Here is a 26,303-nt window from a genome sequence, read left to right as displayed (position 1 = left end):
ATGGCTGGGTGTGCGAGGTGAGAGAGGCATGCGACCGGGAGACTGCGGCGGGAGGAAGGCGGCGGCCACAGCAGCGGCTAGGGAATGAGCTCCACACCGGTGGCGGAGGCGGATCGGGTGGTTGGCGAGAGAGACGGAGGCCAATCGGGCGCCAGCACGGTCCCGTTCGCGTGGCTGCCTCCCAGCGAACCTCGCCCACGGCGGCCGCCAGTGCCACGGCGGCGACGTTGTCTCCACTTAGCCAACGTTTCTAGACGTTGCCCCCTCTCCGCCATGGCCACCGCTGTGCGCGCCGGCCTCCCCTTCCACCTGCATTTCATATCCTTCCCTATCCACCTCCGCTCCCCCTCCCCCAACCCCTCCACCTCCCCGTGTGCTGCCGTGCGCGCCGACAGCCGGCATGCCCGCGCGCTGCTGCCCACCGCTTGTCCCCGCTCCCCGTCGTGCCGTGCGTGCTGCTGACCACTGACCACGTTTGACATGTGTGTCATGTGGAAGAGAGGAAGAGGGGGTATGGCATGTGGGCCCCACTATTTAAAAAAAATAAAATGTTGACTGGATCGCCACGTAGGACAAAACCGCTTTGGATTGGATCGAGGGAGGGGGATGGTAATTCGTCCAGTATTGAAAGTTTAGGGTGAGCGATGTCTAGCTTTTGAGTTCCTGAGGGGGGTGTTAATTCAGTCGACCACGATAGTTTAGGGGGTAATTCTTACTTTTTTTAAAAAAAAATAGCTGCATATATTTGTTTGGCGATTCAAAATATATTTAAATACTTATGTTGCCAGAATATGTCTTGGTTATTTGTATTGTAAAATAGAGCCGTAACATTAGCACGGGTAAATTTTTAATAATTACCCACCGTACTGTAGAACTGAATAATTACACACCTACGCCGTGTTTAGTTCCAAAGTTTCCTTCAAACCTCGAACTTTTTCATCACATCAAAACGTTCCTATACACAAACTTCCAACTTTTTCATCACATCATTTCAATTTCAATCAAACTTCCAATTTTAGTGTAAACTAAACAAGCCCTAAACTCTGAAACCAAGTGAGGTTGTACACTCCGTATTAGCTAGGACTTGTTTGGCAAAAATGAAACAAATCCCACATTTTGCTGATGTTTTTGCTCCCACGTCATTATTTTTTGCCTTCATCATCATTCGCGTCACAGAAGACCCCAATATACATGACCTCTCCATTGCTCTCTGACTATCATCAAAATGAAGACTCCATCCGCCGCTTCACACCTGCCAATATCAATGTACTGCAGACCCCTTCTAGTATTGCTTCTTTCCTGTGAAAGAGTTTTTTTTTTTTTTTGAGAGAGAGAGTTGTGGCAGAGAATAATGCTGGGGGATTTTCTTTGAAAACAGATAAGCAGGCGGAAGTAAGTAAATGCAACCCCCAACTGCGCAAACCTAACAATTAATAGAAACCGTTGCCTGATGTGATAATACCTGTACTCTCTTCTTGACCAGTCTTCATTTTGGGAGATTAGCTACCTGTCTACCTCTCCCTCCTTCAGTCCAACTTTTTCCTCAAGCATCAAAGCTCTAGTCCCCGCAGGTTTTGTGCTGTGCTTTCCCCTCCTTTCGTGCCTCAAAGCATCAGTGGGAAAGGCACTCCGAGAATGTCACACGGTTGCATATGAAACATTATACTTTTAAGACTTTTAAGTCGTGTTACTTTTAAGTCTTTTTTTAAGACTTGCAACTTTTAAGGCGTCTCGGAACAGAAAGACAATCTACTGATGAAGTTGTTTAGTTTATTATCATAGTTTACCACGCTATATGTTATACAAGCCATGTTTTATTAGGTAAGTGTTTGATTGGTTGTTAGCCACACTTTATTAATCCACTAGCCCACATGTCATAAGTTTATTTTTTAGCCGCATCTTACCACACTTGATCACACTTTTTGTGTGTTACATACTTTTATCAAGTTGGGTTCTGATAAAATTTTAGTATCCAACCAAACAGCCCCAATTTTAACAAGTCCCAGCCCACCTTATAGCCGGTTGGATGTCCATTCGAAAAATGATGAATAATTCGTCAGTCACAACAGTTTCATTCGGTCCACCACCACAAGTTCCACAAAAGTATAAAAACAACAATTAACAGTGTACAATAATTACATACATGCACCGCTGCGGCGAATACAACCATACAAGCGCGCGAATACAACTATAAGTAGGGGCGCGGGGTGCCAGCCAACCGCTGCGGCTGTGCAAAAGTCCTCTTGCTCGTGTTGTAGTTGTGTTGCGTTCGCGTAGAAGTGGGTCGATCTCTTGAACATCAGCAAAGATGGCCGCCACCACGCCGGCAGCGGCAGCGGCCGCGGCGCACGTCGTCCACATCGAGGCCGTGCAGACGGCGGTGCCGACGCGCGTCGTGGAGCCCGGGAGGACGCGCCTCGTCGCCGTGGCGGCGCCGCCGCTCCCGGCGCCCGCGCTGCAGCGCCGCGTCCGCGCGGTGCTCTACTACCGCGGCGCCGGCGGGGCGGCGCCGGGCGCGTGGGAGGACGGGGTGTGGGTGAAGGAGTCGCTGAGCGAGGCGCTGGCCGACCACCCGGAGATGGCCGGCCGGCTCCGCCGCCGCGCCGACGGGTCGTGGGAGGTGAAGCTGAACGACACCGGCGTGCGCCTCCTCCAGGCGACGGTGGACGCGACCCTCGACGAGTTCCTCGCCGGCAAGGGCGCCCTGGCGCGCCGGGAGGCCGCGCTGGCGCCGTGGACCGACGTGAACGCCGACGACCCCGACATGTGCCCCCCGTTCTTCATGCAGGTGAGCGCGCATATGCATGCATCAAAAACCACCAACCCATCGCATCATCCAAACAAGCATAAATATAATAGCTTAATCATGCATCCATCATGCGATCGGGATCCGTGGCGTGGCGGTAAACAGAGCTAGCCCACTGATGGCATGATCGATCTCTCGAGTTCTTTTTCTACTTCGAATTGTGGAATACTCGTTCGATCGAATCTAATGTTGTTCGTCGTCGTTGTCGCGCCCATCCATGATATGGTGGTAGACGTACTTGTCGCCTCACAGGCAGGTGGGCCCATCATAATCAAACGCCTATCTGTCCATCTGTTGGTCACTAGCATGACAATGATATGACTTATAAGGACTTATAATTGTCCATCAAGCGTCAACCATATCGTCCGACGTCGATCCATATCCGAGCTTAGATGCCACATGAAAAAAGTAGTTTTGGGTCGTCATTCGTCGTCGTCCGAAACCTGATGGCCTTTGCCGATCGATAGGAAGAAGGAAATAAAAAACTAGTTTCAATGATGTGAATTAGTTTCACACCAAAATTTCTCACGACTGGCACACAGGAATTTCCCAAGCTCCAGTTCGGAATTGAGCGGTTTCCTATGAAGTAGTTAATGCAAGATTCGTACGAGGTTGTGTTCTGCTGTAGCTCATCTCTTCTACTTATAAATCGCCGTTGTTATCATTCTGTCATCTTTCCTTCCATATCTCCCATGTTATCTTCTTAACCTTCGTTGAAGGTCGTGTGCTCTTTTGTATGCGTGTAACTAGGGGCCAATCTAGGAACAAAAATTTGAGGGGCTCAATTACACAGTTTCTTCAACCTCCAGTCATCTAAGGATCTTTAGTTTATCATTTATGATGAAAAAATTAAAGAAGGTGCTCCAGAGACATCTATGGGTCTTGTGGGTAAAGGGGGGACTCGAGTCCAATCCCCTTGCACCCACGTTGGATCCACCCCTGCGCGTAACTATCATAAGATTCAGTATCTTCTCAATTCACCAATCCAGCCAATTTTCCATATATGGGTCTAACCCATCTTTTATATATCCTTAATCCATCCATCCAACCAATTTTTAATTATATTGGTTCATTTTGTTATAAAGCTCGTATACTATAAGTTTAGGGACAGGAAATCCACTATTCTTAGTCTGAGCCCTCCGTCTAAACACTATTGCTACGTACTAGCACGTACTGTATTTTCGGTGCCTAGTTAAATGCGTGTACGTCCATGGAGTTTATGGGGTTGGATACTCGAATGCGTCTCACCCATCCGGCCTGCTGCTTTGATGCTGCTTGCAGGAAAGGTGTAGTCAGTTTCGCCGTTAGGCATTCGGTTGCAAGATAGTACTAGTAGTGGAGTACACCTCCAGATAGATAGACCCGCTGGCTGTTTGCACGAGACACTTGCAACCTTCAAGGGAGTCTCTCAGGTGTTTGACATGTACGGATCGAGTAACTTTAGATCGAAGTATGTGAAGTACGCACCGATCATGCGAATAAATGCACGTATCCAATATGACCGAGACGCGTAACCGACCACGTTAAATGTGATTTTTTAAACCTTTTTTAAATTCTAAACTTTCAAAATTTGAACCTTCTACGTGAGCCCACGGCAGCTCACATAACATGGTAAAATAACACTGCCACATCACCTATAGCAGGCGTGACCGATTTGTACTGACACGCTAGCTAGAGTGGTGTGGCAGGATAATACTTCGACAATCATATCAACATGGTCAAATAATGATGTAATGCCAGTCAACGTGACGTAGTAGTATTGTTTTACCATGTCAGCCAAGTATGACATGTTAGTTCAGCTGGTGTGGCCATACGGTTTTGATTTTGAAAAATATGTTTAGGAAAGGTTTATTCTAAAATTAAGAATGTTCAATAATAAATTTTAAAAAGATCTTTAATGTGCCGCACAACATGTGTCATCCGTTCGTTCGATCAGCAGCACGCCACAGCACGAGCTCCATGCCTTTTCATGGGGCATGGGCGCACGCGGCGGCAGCAGCACGCCACAGTACGAGCTCCATGTGTACATGAGATCATTTAGGTGGTATGGTACTGGTATGTGCACTGCTCTGATCTTGATGCGCGTACATGTTCGTCTGCTTTGATGTGTGCGCAGCTGACACGGTTCCAGGGAGACGGCGGGTACGCCGTCGGCGTGAGCTGCGTGCTGGTGCTGGCCGACCCGCTGACGCTGGCGAGGTTCCTCCTGTCGTGGGCGCGCACGCACGCCCGCATCAGGGCGCAGGGCAAGGCCACCCCGCTCCCGATGGCGCAGTACCTCGCCTACTTCCAGCGCCCGGAGACCACCCGCAAGCGCATCAGGTCCGTCCCGATCGACTCCTTCGCCGGCGACGGCGACGGCGACGCCGAGACCGTGCTCTTCAGGGCCAGTACTGCAGCGGCAGCGGCGGCGGACGGCGGGCACGGTGATCACCGCGCGCTCGCGGCGGCCTGCGTCGACAAGGCGAGCGAGGCGCTCGGCAAGAAGGACAAGGTGTCGAGGCTCTCGGTCGTCGTCGTCGACGCCGCCGCCGGGGACGATTCCCTGGCCGGAAAGACTACCATCGAGACGTGCACGGCGTCGCCCGGTGGTGGCGCCGCCGCCGGCGGCGCCTCGCTGGAAGCGGTGCAGTGGAGCGAGCTGGGGCTGGAGGAGCTGGTGCTCAGTGACAGCAAGCCCGTGCATGTCTCCTGCAGCATCGTGACCGGCGGTGGCGGAGACGAAGGGCTCGTCGTCGTGATGCCCGACGACGGCGCTGGGTCGTTGCTTGTCATGGCCACTCTCCCCAAGTAGAAGAAGAAGCAGATGTGTATGTTGATGACAATCGTAAAATAATATAGTATTTTCTTCGTGTCATAAAAACCAATCTAGTATTGGATGAAACTATTAGATTGGTTTTTATGGGATGGAGCGAGTACACATTATTGTTATGTATGACTACGACTGTTGCAATGAGAGAAATTTCAGAGATTGTACTCGTCAAGATCGAAAACCAATGTAATGTAAACCTTCCTTTTTTTTCTTGGCGGGATAATGTAAACCTATTTAAATCCTGAGCATGATCTGTTGTGTACTCTTGAAGGATGAATAAGACGGGGAAAAAAATCTATGTATTTGACTATAGCACAGTTTGAAATGTTCAGAAGAAAAAAAAACTGCACGTTCCCTGAAAGTGCACTCATGGAATGAACAACAAACAGCCAACATCATAAATACTTCCGAGTGACCGAGTTTAAAATGGAGACAATTTCTTTACGACCTAAGTGCACGTACACTCATCTTTTTCAAGTCATTCAAATAATGTAATGCTTTTTTCAGAAAAGAAAAGGTACACTACTACGAAAAAATTTACGCTGGCGGCAAAAAGTGGTATGTGCTGGCCCTTTTAAGAACGCGCTTGCGAAAAATGGTTTTCGCAAGCACGTTCTTAAGAGGGCCGCCTGCGGAAACCAATTTTCGCAAGAGCGTTCTTAAGAGGGGAAATTCAAATTCAAATTCAATCACAAATTCAAGCATCCTCTTTTTCTCACAAATTCACAAATACAAGTCCACAATCACAAATTCAAGCATCGATTCAAATATGCTGGCCTCACAGTGCAATTTCAACATCACAAATCAAAATTAATTTTGCCAACGATATTGTCGATCCTGCAGAAAAAAAAATGTTCCCAGCATCACCCATTGCCTCATCGCAAGAACAGCAGCTGCTGAACCCAACCAGCTGCGGAGGTTGCCGTCGTCGTCCTTGAAGTGGTCGGTGAGAACCACCACCGCCGGATCCGCCTTGACGCCGCCGCTACCGAGCCCCGCCGCAGCCTCCGCCTTGACGACGCCACTGCCATCGCTCCCCGCGCGCCAGATCTGAGAGAGGGAGAGGGGGTGGTGGCGGCGGGGGAATGGGAGGGGGGACTCTGAGAGAGGAAGAGGAGGTGGGACTAGGCGGCGGCGGATGGAGTCACCGCCGCCAGATCCGCAGCCCTCACGCCACCTCGTCGCCGGATCCGCCGGGAGAAAAGCGCTGCCGCCGAGCCACCCCCTCCCCTGCCGCCCTGTGACGCCGGCCGAATGGAGAGAGAGAGAGAGAGAGAGAGAGAGAGAGAGAGAGAGAGAGAGAGAGAGAGAGGAGCTGGGACTAGGCAGCGGCGCCCCCCGTCGCAGTCGCCATCGTCGCGCCCCACGACGACCGCCTCCCTTCACCGCGGCCCCCGTCGCCATCCCGTCGCAGTCGCCATCGTCGCGCCCCCCGACGTCCGCCTCCCTTCGTCGCGGCCGCGCCACCGAACAGCCTGGGAGGAGGAGAGTATGTGGATCTGGAGAGAGGAGGCCATGATGGAGGAGGGATAAGGATGGGTAGGTGTGGTGGGTGGTGATTTTTAATGGGCTGAGATATTTTAGCGCGTGTTTTTTTTAAGAGCGATGCTCTTCAGTACCGCCAGCGAATTTTTTTTTTTTTTTTTTTTTTTGCTGGCGGTAGATTAAGAGCCCCGTCAGTAAAAATAGGATTATTTATGCAAGCGGACTTTTTACCCTACCGCTAATAGAAATATGTTTTTTTTTCTGGGGGACGCTTAAGTGATCCTCCTCTGAAAATAGAGTTATTTTTATGGCGGATCTCTTAGCGTGGCCGCCAACGAAAATCGGTTTTCGCTTGCAGTCCGTAGCCCTCCATCCCTCATTATGTTTTTTGTTGGTGGAATATGCGTTAGCCGTCAGCGAAAATTATAGGGTAATGTCATAAAAAATTATTTTTTAAGTAGTGGTAATAACACATATTACAAATTTACAACGCCGTACATCACTTCACAAACATTAGAACTATATAAGTAAGAACTTTTGAGATTGGATACAAGCATTAAGAAACTAGATGAAATTAAATAGAGAAATATTTTGATTAATTGAGAAAAACAAGGGGATGAAGAAATTTAGGTGAAGAAAATGTTATAGTTTTGGAAAAAAAATTAATGTTAAAAGTTGTAATATTTTAGGACGGAGTAAATACCTGTTTTTTTCTATTTACTTTCTTATTGTGTACATATAATTTTTTTAAACAACACGCACAATTGTGTACATATAATTTGGGATTGAAAACTTACAAGGTGCTGGATATTTTAGAATTTCTGTAACCATTTAATTGGTATTTAAGGGAAGAGAAACAAACTGATCGAGCGTGTATGCACTCGAGTTGTAAAAATCAAACTCAGTTTATAATGAACCAAGGTTGTAAAATTGTTTGTCCTCAGAGTTGAATTCAACTGTTCATGAAAATATGCTAGTTAGTACAGACTAATTTGTACTTTTTTTTCCTATTACACGGTAGATGTATACACACGCAACACAATACTCACACCCCCACAAATACATCATTTTAACACACTCTCTAAGAGATGAAAACTAACATCATATCACTGACCTCATCAAAATCCCGTTAAAAGTCTACTTGCATATGCGTAATATCCGTAGATACCATGATTTGAACTTTGGTAGGTATAGTGCACCAGTAGTGCTTCCCCTAATTACTCCAAAATTGATCAAGGAAATTGTCGGCAATTCGATTTGGAAATGAGGCCTGGCCGTTTAGTTTTTAATTTTTTCTTCAAACTTTTAAATTTTTCATCACATCAAAACTTTTCTACACACATAAACTTCTAACTTTTCTATCACATCGTTCCAATTTCAATCAAACTTTCAATTTTAACGTGAACTAAACACCCTGAATGTTGTTTTCGCTGGGCCAACAAAAGTTCGCCGGCCGGCTAATTTATTAAGCGAGACCAGGAGAGAAGAAGCAGGGTGTATTGTTGGGAATATATCGGTTATCAACTTGATACTAACACAAACAGATCCCATTATAACCGTAAATCAAATACACAACGTATCCGGTCAAGGGTCAAACAGAGGGAAAGCACAGAGAGCGGATCATCCAAGGACTGGCGAGACGTTAGCAGTGAAACGAAACATTTTTACGACTCATTTGAAACATGGGAATTTTGTACGTAGAATTTTCGCATGAATTAATTCTTCTCCTTTAAAATGTTAAAAAGTTTCCTCCATTCTATAATCTGAAGGATGCCTAGACGTATCATGCATATGATCAAGCAATTGTTCGATTAATCAAATTATCTGCTGATAATCGTTAAGTTTGATGATTTCTGATGACCCATGGTCACCTAGCGGCTAGCAGTACCATGCATGATCACCCTCCACAAAGAAATGGTACAGTACTATCTCCGTCCTAAAATAAGTGCAGCCATAGATATCCGTGACTAACATTTGACCGTCCGTCTTTTTAAAAAAATTATGAAAAATTTAAAAATATTTAGTCACACATAAAGTACTATTCATGTCTTATCATCTAATAGCAACAAAAATACTAATCATAAAAAAATTTCAAATAAGACGAACGGTCAAACGTTGAACATAAATAGTGCAAAACTGCACTTATTTTGGGACGGAGGGAGTACGAAGTAACTCCGGAACTACATATAGGGCAATTATTGCCCAATGTATGCATATAGTCAATCAATTAACTGCTGACAATGGAAAAGCTAATCAATCAATCAATGGTTTGATTAATCAAATTAAGCCAGGTCAGTCCGTCAGTGTACATTCACTAATTAAATTAACAGGTTTGTTCAACGGTTCAACCAACATCTGCCATCAACATCTTTTCGTTGCACCTTTCTTGACTCTTTATGCTATTTTGCTAAAAAAAAAACTTCTCTTTACATCACTTATAACAATATATATTTCTGCTTTAATTTGTAATCTTTTTTTTTCTGCGTTGCAACGGAAATCACGAGTGATATATGGTGAAGAACTGATGATAATCGTATTTCTGATGACCCATGATTCCGCGGTGTACCATCTGTTCTGTCAACTAAAAAGTGGAGTAGTGACGGAAGAAGGGAGCAAAATAGAAGATATTCTCAGTTGATCTGCAGTTGTTGTTAGGTCACTATATTCAGAAATCGCAGTTGCTGTTGTTTAAATTGTGTGTGACAGCAGACAGCTAATTATCAGTACACGTATATGAGCAATACTAGTGAATCTGTACTAATTTAACGGGAGTATTTTCTATATACAAATACAACAGCTAAACTGTGCCACTGGCGCCGAATACGTACGGACAGAGCTCAGGCAATCAGGGGAGCAGCAAAAGAGGAGAGAGTTGGTGCCAAGCACAACTAAACCCAACTGCACCCAAAAACTAATCAGCATTTCAGTTCGCTTTAGTTAGTACTACCACCTGCATCTCTTTACCAACACTATATAACCCGCAGTGGACCTGCAGTCATCTCATTAATTCAGTGAAGCCTCCAGTACTAGTACGGCTCTAATCAGTTCGCGTTTGCTAATTAACTCTGCCATCATGGCTGGAGTACATGGACTTGCAGCTGCAGGTCTGGTGGTGCTACTCCTCGCCGCCGTTGCGCCGGCTTTCGCCGTGGACTACACCGTCGGCGACACATCCGGCTGGAGCAGTGGCGTGGACTACGATACCTGGGCGAAGAGCAAAACCTTCAGCGTTGGTGACTCGCTCGGTAAAGTTACATTACTACTCTAGATAAGCTTAATACTACTAACCAACAATACTTTCAGTACCAAGTAGTACGAAACAGTTGTTGTTAATGATCGACGTGCCGTCTACCAACAATGCTAGACGATCGATGTTACGGGACGGTTTGGTTTGAGGCCTAAATTGGCCTTACCAATATTTGGCAATTTCAACAGTGTTTAGTGTTTATTTGGTTTGAAGTCAAATTTTGACATGTCTAAAAAAAATATGCCATTTCAATAGTTAACATAGACTATTTTGGCTTCAATCCAAACACAACTTTGCCTTGCTAAAATTAGTCATGCCAAAACTTACTAAAATTTAGCATCGACAAAAATTGGTAAGGCCAATTTAGATTACAAACCAAACCAGCCCTACATGTTGCTCTGGACCACAAATTTGGTTTGTCCAGAGCTATAGTAGCGGTAGTACTGTGTAGTAGTGTATCACTATCGGCTTGCGAGGCAAAAACTGCCAGCCTGGCAATATTCGATGTTTATTACAAAATTTAATTAAACTTTTGAAACTTTACGATAATAGAGTACTTCTGATATGTTTAAGTTTTTTTAAGAGAAAAATGGTAGATAAATTTACTTTGAAAAGTAGTACTACTGCATCCTCCGTTACAAAATATAAACATTTTTAAGTTTAGCACATGTGCTAGAATAGCAGGTGAAATTAATTGGAGGAAGTGTGTGATTGGTCGATGAGAGAATATGTGAAAAAAATGATTGTGATTGGTTGAAATGAGTAGGTGAAAAAATAACTACATTTTATGATATATTAGGGCAGTACTATCATAGCATCGTAAACTTAATGCACAAAATTTTAAAAGCGTTAAATGTGTACAATGACAGAAGAGGGGTACTGTACGTGGGAACATAACTCCACCCATTTCTGGTTACCTGTAAATTGACGCTTGATAGATGACCAGTGCAAGCTGGTCCTCTCTGTGCCAAACTAAACGTGACACTGACACGCACGTTTTGCCGTGGTGTGTGGCTATGTGCAGTGTTCCAGTACAACATGATGCACACGGTGGCGGAGGTGAGCTCAGCTGACTACAGCGCGTGCTCCGCCAGCAACTCGATCCAGTCCTACAGCGACCAGAACACCAAGATCGCGCTCACCAAGCCCGGCACCCGCTACTTCATCTGCGGCACCAGCGGCCACTGCTCCGGCGGCATGAAGCTCGCCGTCACGGTCTCCGCGGCGGCCGCCACCACCCCCACCCCGGCGGCATCGTCGTCCCCGCCGTCCACCGCGACGCCCGCCACGCCGTCGTCGGACCCCGGCATGGACACGCCCTCGTCGACGCCGGACGCGACCACGACGCCGACGACGACGACGAAGTCGACGGGCAGCACCGGCGGGGCCAGCGGCAGCGAGGCCCGTTCGGTGATGGGCCTGCTGGTCGGGGCCGTCGGCCTCGCCATGATGGGCTAGGCTAGGCAAGAGGCAGTGCTGCTCATCTTCATCCAGTTCGGCTATTATTTCTCCGCGACGTTTAATTTTTCCTTATTAGTTAACGCGCTCCGTGAACTCGTCTTTGTATTGTACTACTACGACCGCGATTTCGTATTGGAACTTTGATTACTCCATTTGCAAAAATACTCCGTAATATTAGCACTATTTGATGGTGACCCTGACCCCGTGCGAGTGCTGCTTATCAACGAGTGCGCATACGGCATACGGTGATACGAATATCGGTGCACCGCACGTACTTGTCTACGTGCATAGCATCGAATCGCACGCACGATCGCATAGCCATCATCCGTTGGGCGGGTGAATGCGTAGATCGTGGGCTTCGTGGCCCGACGCGTGAGGAAGGACTGGTGGATTTTTGGCCCATGGGCGTGTGAACGAGATGGTCTGATTCCAAGCCCGTTTCTGCAACCATGTGGTAGGCTGGTGGAATAAGTTCATATTAGGTTCCTTAACTTTGACAGCAAGTTCGATTTTCGTCCCTTAACCGCAATACCACCTCAACTATTAAAACCGATTCATATGAGATACCTTAGTGGTTTAGATGGCGGTTTTGGCTAATGTGGCGCCTCCATGGATCCTTTTGACTAGGTCTTCGTCCCAGGTGGCGGTTAAGTGACAATTTTATCTGGAAATATAATAAAACCCGTGGGGCCCACATGTTAGTCACACACAAAATAATAAAAATGGTGGGGCCATTTGGCCCCACATGTCATCCTTATTCTCTCTATCCTCTCTCTCTCACCTAGACGCCACAGGGTGGCCGGAGCAGGTGACGAGTGAGGCGGGGCGAAGCGGCCGGCCCGCGAAGCACGACGGACGACTGCCGGAGCAAGCTGGCACATGCGTGGGGCAAGGCAGCGGAGGACAACTATAACAACGCTGACGCCGCAGGCGACGCAGAGTCGAGGTTCGTTGACCCGAATAGAGTGGAGGAGGTGACCCTGCCGTTGACGCTGCTGCCGTCGAGGCCGTGTTGGGTGAGGCCATCATCCGTTGTACTCCTCCCGCGCCGTTGTCGCTGCCCTGGGAGCAGTCCTTGGCCATGTGGCCCTCCTTGCCGTACTTGTAGCACGCACGGTCACCTCCTCCGCCGCCTCCGTAGCCGCGGTCCTCGCAGCCGCTAGGAAGGGATCCGTCGGTGAGCGCGACGTCGCCTGGCACGGTGACGTCCACGGCCTTGATGAGGCTAAGGTCGTCGTCACCGACGGCGGCGCCCTTGCTTGCTCTTGTAAGCGGTGCTACAGGTGGAATAAGAGCTGCTCGAGAAGAAGCTGTAGCTTGGCGGTGTTGTACGACTAGATGAACTACGCATCGACGTTGTGTTTTGCCTGCCGCTGATCGCAACTTTGCACGCCGCCACCGCTGCCAAGCAACCATCACTTTCTTCCATCTCAAGTCGTTGTCGTCGTGTCCTCATCGGCGACTTCCACCGCAACCACCACTCGTAGATACAGACAGCCGCGACCCCCTCCTCGCCGGCCATCCCGCTCGAACGCGACGGTGGCCGCCGCCGCCGAGGTCATTGAGGTAGGAGGCTGAAGAGGATGGCGTCACTCTTGGCCCTGCCAACCGTCGCAACATCGCGCAAAGGAGGTTATGGAGCGCTGCCCCTGGCCCCGCTGTCTGCCCGCACTGACATGAGGGAGAGAGGAGGCGCTGACTCACTGTGGAGATAGAGAGGAGTGACAGGTGGGTCCCACTGGTTTTTCCGAATGGTATATGGGCCCCACATTTTTAAAAAATCTTTTAAATTTTTAAATTTTGCTTTCAGTGCCACATCACGCCACGTAGGACGAGGATCAAGTCAAACCAGCCACATAAGCCCCAAGTCAGCCAAAACCTCCATCTAAACTACCGAGGGATCTCATCTGAACTGGTTTTGATAGTTGAGGGACCTATCATATCTGCTATTGTGTTTTATTAGGGACAAAAATCGAATTCGTTATCAAGTTAAGGAACCTCAAATGAACTTATTCATAGGCTGGTAGCCCACATAGCCAACGCCTATTTTTGGCCCGTCCAATGTTGTAATGCGAGAAACATGGAGAACCCGCATCAGCCGAAAAGGCTAAAAAAGCGGTCCCAGCCGCGCGCACTGAGGCGGATCGACCACGCGCTGGCGGCCGCGCTCGATCAATCGCGTATTAGGGCTGCCCACATCAGCGAATCAGCGATACAAGACAGAGGACAGGGATTCGTTTACAGCAATAGTCCCGATATGAGCATTTTGACCTTAAGAGATGTGTTCGTTTGTGGGGGTTAAGAATCATTTCTCCTAACACATTAAATAGAATTAATTAAGTGCTATTAAGGAATCTTGAAAAGGAATAATATAATTTTAAAGCAACCATATATTTATTTTTTAAAGAAAAAAACATTCTTATAATTTAAAAAACGTGTGCGTGAAAAATAAGATACTCCCCCATCCCATAATATAGCAACTTAGGACCAGATGAGATACTTTATAGTACAACGAAGTCCAGATTCATTATATTATGAAGTGTCTCGTCCGGTTTTAAATTGCTATATTATGGGACGGAGGGAGTAGTATAAGTTCAGAAAATACAGTAATTGTATAGAACACAACCTTAACTAGAGTCCAGACTCCCCAAGAACGTTGTATGAGTTCGTTAGCATTTAGCTGCGCCATGAGCACTGTGTAGGTACTAGTTTTGATCAGTTTTCTTGGATCGCATGCACCGTACATGAATACCCAGTATGCCCGTCGATCTCATAAAGTCATAACGTACAGACAGCAAAGTATTCATGGTAGTGTAGTACGTATACGCTGTATGCTACGAACCCAGACTTCACATGATGGGTATAACTCACTCACGTGTTGGCGGTGTTCTAGCTAGGAGTTATTTACCTGGCACTTACCTGTGAATTTAATTGGCCACCTGCAGTTTCTGTCCGGTCGATCCATCATCTAGTACTATCGCTCTCTTGGAATTCAGTGTTCAACCAAGGTTGGCAACCCGGATTTCTACAATTATATGCCGGCCCCGTTGCTGCAGCCAACAGATTAGATCTGTGTAGTCTCGTTTGGAGATCGAGCACACGGGCAAAACTTTACCGTCTCTGCTCCGGTGAGCAACGAGCCAACGACTCGACTAGGCGTTACTCAGCAGCATTCATTCATCAAACCAAGCTAAATTAATTAATACTCCTAGCAGTAGAGGAACATTGATCTTTGCAGGTTCCAGCCCAGTTGTGGGTATTCTCATTTTTCCCCGGCGCGCGCTCTGCTCTGCGCCTCTGCGTGCTTTAATTTTGGCCCACACGCACGCAGCCAGCATTACATGCTGTCTACCGGATGTTCATCCGGAGGATGGCCCTCGTAACCACATCTTGTTCCCTATTTATGTGCAAAATCATGGCCGTGAAACGAGGCGCGCAAGTGTGGAGCCTTTTTCATGCGGTGAAAAAAAATTTGACAGATTTGACGCGGATATGCGCCTGCGTGTATCGGTTTCTTGTGATTGGAGAAAGAATAATCTCAATCCCATGCCGATCTGTCGCTTCAGCACCTGGCCGGTGATAAAATTACTACTCACCAAGTCATCAGTGATTGTAAAACCAAATTATGATGAGCTGTGATCGATCGATCCAAATTACTTTACTAGCATGCCTTGCGTGAAAGCTACTCTTGACAGCTCCGACAAGCCGCCCATGGCGTGTCGCTCCGATCGTCTCCACTCGCGGCCTCCTGGGCCGCCGGAGGACGGCGCTGTACTTGATCGACGTACCCAACAGCGCTGTGCCTCGCCTTTAGTCATCGTTTCTGAGTTGGTGCGTGGCGGCCTACTAGCTCACACTCCCCCGTCCCAATATAAATTCACCTATGATTAGATGTGACATTTTATATACTCCCATTTCAGGTTACAAGATGTTTTGATTTTGGTCAAAATCAAACTACTTTAAATTTAACTATTTTTATAGAAAAAAAAGTAATATTTACAACATCAGCATAGTTTCATTAAATCTAATAGAATAAATTTTCATAATATCAGTCTTGGGTTAAAAATATTACTATTTTGTTTACAAAATCAGTCAAACTTAGAGTAGTTTAACTTTGAGGAAAGTCAAAATGTCATTAATCTTAAACGGAGGAAGTATAATATTACAACGAATTTAGATATCATATCTAGTCCTAGGTACAATTTATATTGGGACAAGGAGAATACCACCTAGCGAGCTTCACCAGACGATCGGCCGGGGTCCATCGATCACCCATCGTCTCTCCTCCCCCTTCTCATTTCCATTTCGCAAATCATTCGCGATGATGGGGGATGAGATGATCCCTCCAAGCTCTCGCCATCGCCAAGTCGCCACCTACCGTGCGTGTTGCTCCGATCTGCATCCGGGGTCGCGACTCGCGAGAGCCTCGAGCCCTTTTTTTCCCGAAGGCATTTGGTACTACGCATCATTAGCAGCAAAAGCAGTACTACATCAGTAGTACATGCGTGCCGGTGGATCATGGATGGGTCTCGCTGCTTAATTTACTCCGTGATTGGTACGAGCAGGGGCTCCTCCTGAGCTTGATTGGTGTTCGGTGAGAGGGGTTTCTACTTTCTAACAGTAACAAGGTCATCACACCGCACATGATTTTCTCTGTAAATTAGCTACGGACTACAGTGTGTGGACTGTGGAGTTCTGTAATGCACGATAGAAATAATGCTGTGTACTGCTTCAATTCGAAAAGATTGTTTTGGAATCGATCAGAGCAGATCCCTGATCGATCTAGTGATCTCTCACCGCGGTACAACCATATAAAGAAGCACATCGTGGTACAAAACTGAACAACCCTGCTTTTGAATTGAGCTTGTACTAATTTAACTACTCGGTGGTGTACAATTCAATGGGTGATCAATGACTCTACCGCCTCTTGATTATGGCGTGCCACCGTATCTGCGTAGTCTGTCACTTGGCAAGTTTTGGAGTACTGCAGTGCTGTAGTACTAAAGCAAAAATCAATGCAACATTTTAAAATTTTGGAAAATCTGGATAAAATTAAAAGTAGCATTTTCTTTGTTTAAACTTTTCTGAAAATAAATGTGCCTCTTTGTTCGATTAGAAGCTTACAAACAAAACAATGTTACTTGATGCATTCCTAGTTTCACACCAAAGGCAGGCCTCTTGCAACTTGCAAGACTATTTTTACAGAACCAGTTCACTTCGGAACGTAGGAGTTTTGTGTGATTTTACTATGTGAAAATTGAAAAAAAAAATTTAAAAAACTAATTCGGTTGGTAGCCACAAATTCAGCAGCCTAGATCTACTGGACAGCCGATGGGCCTCTCAAGTGTCAATTTGATCAAAAGAGAAGGGCCCAACTAAACACTGTCCCCTCTTTAAAAAAAAAATCAGAGAAATGTTCCAAATCATTCCATCAAAGAAAGAAAAAAAAATCGCTTTCCGCCAGCTTTTTGTGTACTAGTGCAACACATGGCCCTTTCTTTTCCCTCTTTTTTCTGCTTAGGTGCAGCCGTGCAGGGGAAAATCTCACGCGCGATCTAAAGCGTCCGTGCTTTTCTTTTACAGTTGCACATGGATAGTTGATGGTCTGGTCGCGTCAGTCGTCTCAAATGCGCCCTGACATCTTGATCCCTCTCCACACAGCCACACAGGACAGTTTGACATGTACCCCATAATTACACAGTTAAAATGCTGAGTAAAAAAAGAGAGCATGGAACAGTATGACAGTAATTAGTAATTGAGCATGGAGCGCAGTAGATGAGCTGCATGGAGATTTTTTATTCAACTGCCACCGAAAATGATACACCAAAAATATACACAAATCTTCCCTCTATAGAACCAAAAAAAAGTAGTAATTAACGTACATAGCGAGCTGACACCAAGAGATCATTCACTAACCATCATCACCAACCACCCGCTGATCACCAGAAGAAATGCGGACTGACAACCAATGCATCGTACATCAAGAATCGATCGATCGATCATACCACCGGTAAAAATTTAAATAACAAACACGAAAGAAAAAATTTTAAAAACAAAGAAGAAGAAGAAAAAAAATTAAAGAAAGAAGCGAGCTGAAGCGTGGCCGTGCCGCCGCGCACAGCTAGCTGTGGTACAGGAGGAAGGAAAGCAACAGCGACACTACTCGAAGGCTCAAAGCAAGATGGCGCCCGCCAATGCCACGAGCGCGGCGACGCCGGCCGCGCGCGCGGTCGTCGTGGCGCCGGAGTTGTCGGTCGTCGGGGTGGCGGTGGGGGAGAGCGACGGCGAGGGTGTGGCCGCGGTGGGGGCGGGCGTCTTGGGGCTGATCGGGGAGACGGTCGGCGCCGTGGTGGGGGCGACCGTCGGGGCGGTGGACGGGGTGGGCGCGGGCGCCAGCGCCGGCGGAGGCGTCGCCGGGGGAGGAGGCGTTGCGGGAGGAGGCGCCAGGGGCGGGGACGGGGGCGGGGTGGCCGGAGCGGGCGGGGGCGTCGCCGGGGGAGACGGCGGCGGGGTGGCGGGGGCCGGAGGAGGCTGCGACGGCGGCGACGGGGGTGGCGTGGTGGGAGCGGGCGGGGGCGTCGCCGGGGGAGACGGCGGCGGGGTGGTGGGCGCCGGGGGTGGCGTGGTCGGTGCCGGAGGCGGCGTGGTGGGAGCCGGAGGAGGGGTGGTCGGCGCCGGCGGTGCAGGGGGAGGCGTGGTCGGTGACGGGGGCGTCGGCGGCGGGGTATTGGACGGCGGCGCGTTGGGAGCCGGCGGCGACTGCGTCGGTGGCTGCTGCGCGGCGGCGGAGGCGACGAGGAGCGCGAGGACCAGCGGGAGGAGCGCCATTTCGCCGGTGTCTGGGAAGGTCGATCTCTCGTCTACTCGAGCAGTGGGAGGAAGCGAGTGTGCGAGCCACAGTTATATATAGCGCGGTGTGACCACGCTCCCGATCGCGCGCGCTGGCGATAAGCGCGAGCAGCTAGTAGCTCGTCACCATCCAGCTCAGCCCGGCTCACCTCACTCACCCACTAGCCACACTGACACTAACTACGTCGCCGTACAATACAAACCTATACGTCGTCTCGCACGGCCACGCCACGGCTGCAACCGTGCAAACGCAAAATGTCACCACTCACCACACCTACTCGATCGATCTCCGCTTCATATGCAAATTCGCGTCGGTATCTGAATACCGAAGGGCACATATTGGACGTACGCAAAATAGAATTTGACAGCGTACAGACTACAGAAACGAGGTTGGGTAAATCAACGGTTATGCCCGCTATGCCAGCCAACATCCAAGAGACGGCTTTGCATCTCCTAGCATATTGCAGGTTCTCTCAGAGAGTATGGGCTGAAATTCAAAGGTGGACCGTTCTCCAGTTAAATCCCCAAAGCTGGGGCAACTGTGTCTCGGTGGAGGAATGGTGGTACAATCTTCTTCACATACCACATAACCTGGCGAACGTACTAAAGCCACGGGTGATACACTGATACTAGTCTCTTCTGGCACTTTGAAAAACTACTGATGGCCCTCCTAGCAAAAATAAAGGAATAATCGATAACATGGGTAACAGCCAGGGCAAGAAGCCTCGCAAAGCTCACCGTTTCTAGAGAGGTCCCGTAAGGCGTTTTTCTTTTCAGACCCTTCTTTAAAGGCCCTGTAAAGTTATAATCGTTGGTTAACTTCTTTTCTATCAATATATACGAGGCAAAACTTTTTCCCACTTTTTTTTTATTAAAAAAGCTCTTGTATCAATGTACACAAGGGCTTCCTTCCCCCTGAAGTACCTCGGCCTACCGCTGGCGGCCAGTCGGGTGAGCAGGGCCGACCTCCAGCCCCTCTTCGATAAGTCCACTGGGCGCTTGGCTGCCTGGAGAGGCCGGAATCGCTAGGAGAACGACACTCATGAAAGCGGTTCTCATGAAAGCGGTTCTTTCCTCGCAACCGGTGTATTTCCTAACCGCACCAAAAGTGCCCAAGGAGTCATTTGAGGTCCTACACAAGCAGCGTAAGCGTTTCCTCTCGGCGGGATGTGTAAACCTGACGGGAGGAAAAATGCAAGGTCAAGTGGACAAGAACCTGCTCCCCCATCGCTAACGGCGGCATAGGAGCGCTCGACTTGGAGGAGTTCACACGTGCGTTCCATGTAAGATGGCTCTGGCAGGGATGGAAGACCCCAAGAAAACCTTGGACGGGGCACGTGATGCCGTGCATCGAGAAGGACAAGCAACTCTTTGCGGCGGCCACCACCATTTCAGTGGGAGATGGGTCAGTAGCCCCGCTTCTGGGACTCGCGTTGGTTGCAAGGTAGAAGACCGAAAGACCTGGTGCCAAGTGTCATGCAACATCTAGAAGGAAAATCAGGACGTTGAGGGAAGTTTGCAAGGGCGACACATGGATAGAAGATCTCAACCTCCTAATCAGTGGTGGCATGCCCATTGAACTCCTGGACCAACTAGTGTCTCTCTGGAGCATGGTTCAAAATGTGTATTTCATCAACTGGCCAGACCAAATCATTTGGAAACTTACAGCCCACGAGGAATATACTGTGATATCGACATATAAAGCGCAGTTCCTTGGTTCTACTAGTACAAACTACATGACGATCATATGAAGCCCTGGGCACATGGGTGATCATCCAAAACAGAGTATGGCTTCGTACCGCCTCACAATACGGGGTTGGCAAAACAATGCTTACTACCCTCTTTGCTGGCATACCCTGGAGACGGCCCTACACCTCATGGCGGAATGTAGATATACGAGGAGGATTTGGGGTTTGATATCAACTTGGACCTCCCAAGATCAAATCGATCCAGTAATTTGGAGTAACCCTGCAACGGTCCATGAGTGGTGGTTGGACCTGGATTCCAACCCAGAAGTGCAAAAAAGGCTTGCAGCCTTCCTCCTGATTTCTTGGGAAACATGGACAGAGCGAAACCAGCAGATATTCAGATACAAATAGCTATCGGCGTCATGCCTAGTGCCTAAGATCAAAGAGAAAGCAAAGTCCTGGACTTTGGCAGGAGCAAGGGGCCTTGCTAGCCTTGTTCCTTAGGGGTTATATTTTTCACTTTTCGTAAATAACCCGTTTAGATTGTACAGTTTTTTTCCTGCTCTATTCAATGAAAGTGCCGGTTCGTTAAAACAAAAAATTGGGCGTACGCAGTACGAAGTGGTCTCAACCATATACGTACACAGATCGGGAGGGCAAATGCATCCGTAATTGTATTTGGTTGGTGCAATTGCGAACGACAGCACTGAACCTTTTCGTTGCCGTCTTTTTGGGCGCGAGAGGGATGGTTCTTCTCCGGCGGTTCAACCAATTGATTTGTCCGATTGTCCCTGTCTGCTTGATCAATTAATTGGATCAGTTAATTAAGGGCCATATAATATAATCCAGCGTGTTTACGTGAGTGTGTGTGAAAAGTTTTCAGTTTTGACAGCACCCAAAAGGAGGACATCTCATGTAGTAGTACTGCATCAAGGCACTGAATGTCTGAACATTATATTAGCTCCCCTTGCAAAGTTAATTGGTCCCTTTAAGAGATTCTAATCAGTAGTGAATGTGACGGTTTCAGACTTTCAATTTCCAGGTTAATTGTGACCCAATCGATCGATGCCGTATTTTATCTGCGGCTATATTTTAGCTGGCGCATACATATCTACCTACTAGCACGAACTCCTGTCTGAAAGAGAGATACTATACAGAAAGACTATTTGCAATAGTCCACTCAGAGCAAAACATATTGGCATGAACTACCACATGATAGGCTGTCAAATGTTAATGCAAAAATCAATAAAGACTACACCACTCCTAAGACCAATAAATTAAAGAAAAGTGGCTACTAACTAAAGGTGAAGGGTAAAGCAACCAACTTTTGTATTTTATTTACAAAGGTACTAAGGATTTTGAAAACTTAGGTTTGATTTTGCATGGCATCCGCACCTATTCCTCATACGTCGTTTTCGTAATCATACAATGTCATTTCTATCAATTTCCTCAACCAATAGTGTGAGGTTAGCATCAAGCTTAGCTAGCTAGTCACACACAATAGATGCATCGCAACAGTGGCCATGCATGATGATTAGTAATCAAATGTGCAGTCACTCGAATAAACGAGCCCCTTCTCAGCTGGCAATGGCAATCAGGGTGGTGATTTGAAGCGCCAACCGACTGCTTGAACAGCAACAAAAATGGATATATATATATATATAGAGAGAGAGAGAGGTAAGAGAAACAAAATTAAGCATCTTGTAGTGCTTCCGAATGCAGCTTCTGATCATTTGGATCGACCGAGAAAGACTGACAGCGATTTTATGCTCCATTCTGAAGCAAAGTCCAGGCACCAGCCAGCTAGCCAGCCCATTCTCAAGTCACTGATCTGAAGCATCCAGACACGTCTCTGCTCCCCGGTGCCGGTCCGTTCACCCATCATTTCCCTTCACGACTCACGAGCAAATACGTACAAAGATCAGTCGAGTTTCAGGTCGAAATTGTTTTGTTTCATTCTGCTCTGCATGCAGAGAGAGCAAAGTGTATGTTTGGAATGGATACAAATCCACATGTGCGTATCTTTCAGTTCAGAGTTCAGACACGGGCACAGGACTACAGGAGCCGTCTCTAGGTAGTAGCTAAATTACAACATTCTAGCTAATGGCAATATATTTGCTGGAAATTTAAACACACATAGTTTTCACAAGATCTGATCCCCCTACCAACCAATCCGAGCCACCTCGGCCAGCTTCTGTTCACCCGCAATTATGCCTGACAGGGACTCGCAAACCACTAGATTAGATCATGGTCCATGAGCCTCTCTACCAACAGCCTGGATCTCCTCAATGAGGCTGCCCTAGTAGCTATGCTCACTCACACACACACCTCCATTGCTGATCGATTCAAGTCCGGTACAAATTAATAATGAGAAGGGCATCGATCCTTTGCATATGCATTAGTGGCACTGCATCTGCATGCACCACTACCACTAGCTGATCAGTAGAAAGAAAATATACAATTCCCCTTCTGATTGATCCGACAGCAACGTGGCGGAGTGATGACAAGATTGGGAGGGTGGGGTACATTGCAAGGGAAGCAAAGCTACCATACATCACCTTTTCGCCTCTTCTTCTTCCTCCCTTCACCAACCACCGCTATGGCCAGTGCTCGTCAGAAGTCGCTGCTGCTAGCTTAGCTACAGTCCGAGTGAGCTGTCGCTGTGTAATGTAGCTTGGGAGGTTAACTTAATTCACTGATCGATCACTCCAGAGCAGCATACGGGAAATGCATGACATCCGTGGTTAATTCAATTGCACTTCATTCGTGGTCGTTCTGTAAAGGTAAAAGTGAAAGTTGCCGGTATTGCCGACTGATCTTTGTAGTGTTTAGAGTTGGTATGAGGTTAGAGAAACATTCAGTAGAAGTTACTTCGCTCCTACAGCTGGTTGAATCAATGGTCCTTCTTGTTGTTGACCTCCACCGCGCGTGGAGCAGATGGACAGTGAGAGCGGTGTTCTGTTTCTGTACACAGACAATACGTAGGTGGACAAGGCAACAACCTTGCGGCGATCGAAAACTGATGACTGCACAACAATTGTGAACCCGTTGTTTAGGCCCGTCGTTAATTGAGTAATGCTGGCTGTGCCTTTAATCTTCGCCGATGCCGTAGTGATTGTCGAAACGCAAAATTATAATAGAAAAGATGAGGATAGTGGGTCGTTGCAAAATCAAGATAGGCTGTGCGTCCAGGCAATCTTCTAAGGTGTTCATAGAACTTGATAAAAAGTTTTGGAGAGATTCATAGGGTAAGGAAATTTTTAATCAGAGTGAAAAAACGATGAGGATAGTAGGTAGTTGGAAAAACATGTTTAGTACAAAATGTAAGCATGAAAAAAAATCCCCTCTAAATCCATGTTAAAAATTGAATTGGTCAATGGCGTGTTAGTTATGAGTATTTAAGACTAATCATAGATAGAATTCAACTCTACGGTGTTTTATCTTTACATACATTTTGATTTAGGGTGTGTTTACTTCCACGCTAAAATTGGAAGTTCGAAAAAAAAAGTTGAAAGTTTATATGTGTAGGAAAGTTTCGATGTGATGGAAAAGTTGAAAGTTTGAAGAAAAAGTTGGGAACTAAACCAGGCCTTAACCTTACTCAGACGAGGTTGGACAACCCTACTTAATTTCTAATAATATAGAGATAATATAGGGTAAATCTATAGTGTTAGTCATGAATATTCATTAGTATTTAAGACTAATCATAGAGTAAAGTAGGTGGTACTTAAAGTTGAAGCGTAGTGTCACTTAGGTTCATGATCTTGTAAAATCGATATTAAGGTCCATGAACTTGTTTAAGTGAATCATTGTGTTCCAAAACATGTTTGACTAGGTTGATTGTCCAGCGTGGCCACATATTTTCAATTAGGCCCTTCCACTTTTGCACCACTGGTTTGGTCGGCAGAATAGTCGGGGCGCAGCAAACATGGCAGCGGCGGTGGGGACAAGGGGCATGTGGACACTAGCCATCCAAGGTCGGATGCAGCACCGATGACTGGCGGGAAGGCCGGATCCAACGCCGGTGCCAGGGCGGAGCTCGACATCCATCACTCCGGCGGCGAGGCGGCGTAGAGCCGATCCGGCGGTGAGGAGGTCAGATGCGGCGCCGACAACTGGCGAGAAGGCCGGATCCAAAGCAAGCGACTAGGCGGAGCTCGGCATCCATCACTCTGGAGGCGAGGCATCACGGCGCGGATCCGGTGACGTGGTTGATCCGGCACCGACAACCGGCGGGAAGGGAGACCGGCAGATCTGGCCGTCGGTAGGAGTGAAAACGGTACGGAAACGGACGGAAATCATCTTTATCGTTTTCGTTTTCATATTTTTTTTCGGAATTGGAAATCTCGGATACGAAAATGGAATCAAATATTATCGAAACCGAAAACGGAGCGAAATCAAAACGACGCGGATACGGTAACGAAAATTTATCAGAATAAAGAAACCCCTCAAACTGATAAACCCAATTCTCAAGTCTCAACGGTTAACAATTCATCATAAAACACAATCATATAAGTCCAATTGTAAAGTATTAACAGTATATCACAAAACACAATCTATGGAATAAATTAGTAACGCTGTTGATAAATCCCAATGCAGGAAAAAAATATTCTTATGTAATTTTAGATTTGCATAACAAATATTTTTAATAAATAACAGCCAAACACCATGGCATTAACTATTTAGTGCTTAAAAAAATCCAGGGTATTTTGTGATTTCTGGAAATTCCGAGAAAAATTCCAGAAATTCTGAGAAAATTTCCGGAAAGTTTCCGACCGATTTCGAGTTCCGACGGAAACTGCCCTTATCATTTTCGATTTCGTTTCCGAGAAAATATTTCCGAATCCGTTTCCGTTCCCAAAAAATTCCGAAAAAAATTCTGACTGACAGATTCTGTTTTCGAAAATAACTCCACAATCCGAAAAGTTTCCGTACAGTTTTTACTCCTAGCCGTCGGTGAGGCACGGTTCTCCCCGATGGTGCTACTATCTCCGGCGGTGGTGGAGGGATGGCTATGGCAAGGGCGCGGGGCACCTAGACCGAGCGTCCACTACCCCCCTCATCGAATCAGGCCGTGACCGTGACTGCCTTCTTCTCCATCGAGCTCCCGACGGCTACCTCGTCAAGCTTGAGCCTGACGGCGGCGGCAAGATCTCGAGGGCACGCAGGCAGGGGCCAACTCGGTAACGACGACCGGGGCGAGCTCGCCGGCCAGCTCACCTGCAGGGACAAGGGCGCATTATGGAGAGGAGGGGTGCGGCGGCCATGGGGATCTTGTCGGTGGTCATCAGCGGCAAAGAGCAAAACCAGGAAAAAAGAGAGAAGGAGAAGAAAAAGAAAAGGATTTGGGGGAGAAGAGGGTGGATTGGGCACAGAGGGATGTAATAGCAAATATGTGGTCACGCTAGACAGCTATATAGGACTGTCAACCCGGTTAAATATGCTTTGTACCGCAATGATTCACTTAAACAAGTTCGTGGACCTTAATGTCAATTTTACAAAATCATGGATCTAAGTGACACCACACTTCAACTTTAAGAACCGGCGGTGTATTTTACTCCTAATCATAAATACAATTCAACTCTAAATGTCTTTGATCTTTATAACTTTACATATATTTTAAGAGATTTTTTACTGTCCTTGAGGTTGTGCAGTACTAAATCGTGGCCGTTGATCTGGCATCATCCAACAGTAAAAAAAAACGTTGGTACCTCATGCTACCGTACCTCCCCAATGAAGTGGTACTGTGGGTGGGGGTAGTTTTTTACTTTCGCGTTGTATCGTCATATCTTCGCGAGAGAAAACGAATCGCTGGGCAAGAGCAACAAGAGAAACGACGATGGTCCAGTTCAGGCCATCAGGAGTAGCAAGAGAAACGACGATGGTTGGTCTGCACCAGACGACACAGGAAGAACGGAGTCCACAACAGCAGCGGGGTGGAAGCGACGCCAGAGT

At 47.2% G+C, this 26,303-nt stretch overlaps 3 protein-coding genes across 3 annotated transcripts; 2 read left to right on the top strand and 1 right to left on the bottom strand.

Annotated features, from left to right (window-relative positions):
• The first annotated feature begins 2,072 nt into the window (after positions 1–2,072).
• LOC127763578 (agmatine hydroxycinnamoyltransferase 1-like) lies at positions 2,073–5,930 on the top strand. The gene is made up of 2 exons (XM_052288322.1): positions 2,073–2,788; positions 4,923–5,930. The coding sequence occupies exons 1-2, from the start codon at positions 2,309–2,311 to the stop codon at positions 5,598–5,600; spliced, it is 1,158 nt and encodes a 385-aa protein (XP_052144282.1). The 5' UTR covers positions 2,073–2,308; the 3' UTR covers positions 5,601–5,930.
• A 4,185-nt stretch (positions 5,931–10,115) lies between these two features.
• On the top strand, positions 10,116–11,973 carry LOC127763645 (blue copper protein-like). The gene is made up of 2 exons (XM_052288409.1): positions 10,116–10,348; positions 11,375–11,973. Exons 1-2 carry the CDS (start codon positions 10,177–10,179, stop codon positions 11,806–11,808), a joined length of 606 nt encoding a protein of 201 aa, XP_052144369.1. The 5' UTR covers positions 10,116–10,176; the 3' UTR covers positions 11,809–11,973.
• Positions 11,974–17,587: 5,614 nt separating this feature from the next.
• LOC127762620 (uncharacterized) lies at positions 17,588–20,050 on the bottom strand. The gene is made up of 2 exons (XM_052287103.1): positions 19,877–20,050; positions 17,588–18,772 (listed from the first exon to the last, which is right to left on the bottom strand). The coding sequence occupies exons 1-2, from the start codon at positions 20,048–20,050 to the stop codon at positions 17,933–17,935; spliced, it is 1,014 nt and encodes a 337-aa protein (XP_052143063.1). The 3' UTR covers positions 17,588–17,932.
• Between the last annotated feature and the right edge of the window lie 6,253 nt (positions 20,051–26,303).

Source organism: Oryza glaberrima, chromosome 2 (genome assembly GCF_000147395.1).
Source record: "Oryza glaberrima chromosome 2, OglaRS2, whole genome shotgun sequence".
Taxonomy (NCBI): Eukaryota; Viridiplantae; Streptophyta; class Magnoliopsida; order Poales; family Poaceae; genus Oryza; species Oryza glaberrima.
The sequence above is the reverse complement of the archived record's forward strand: the minus strand, read 5'-3'. Positions and strand labels throughout refer to the sequence as shown.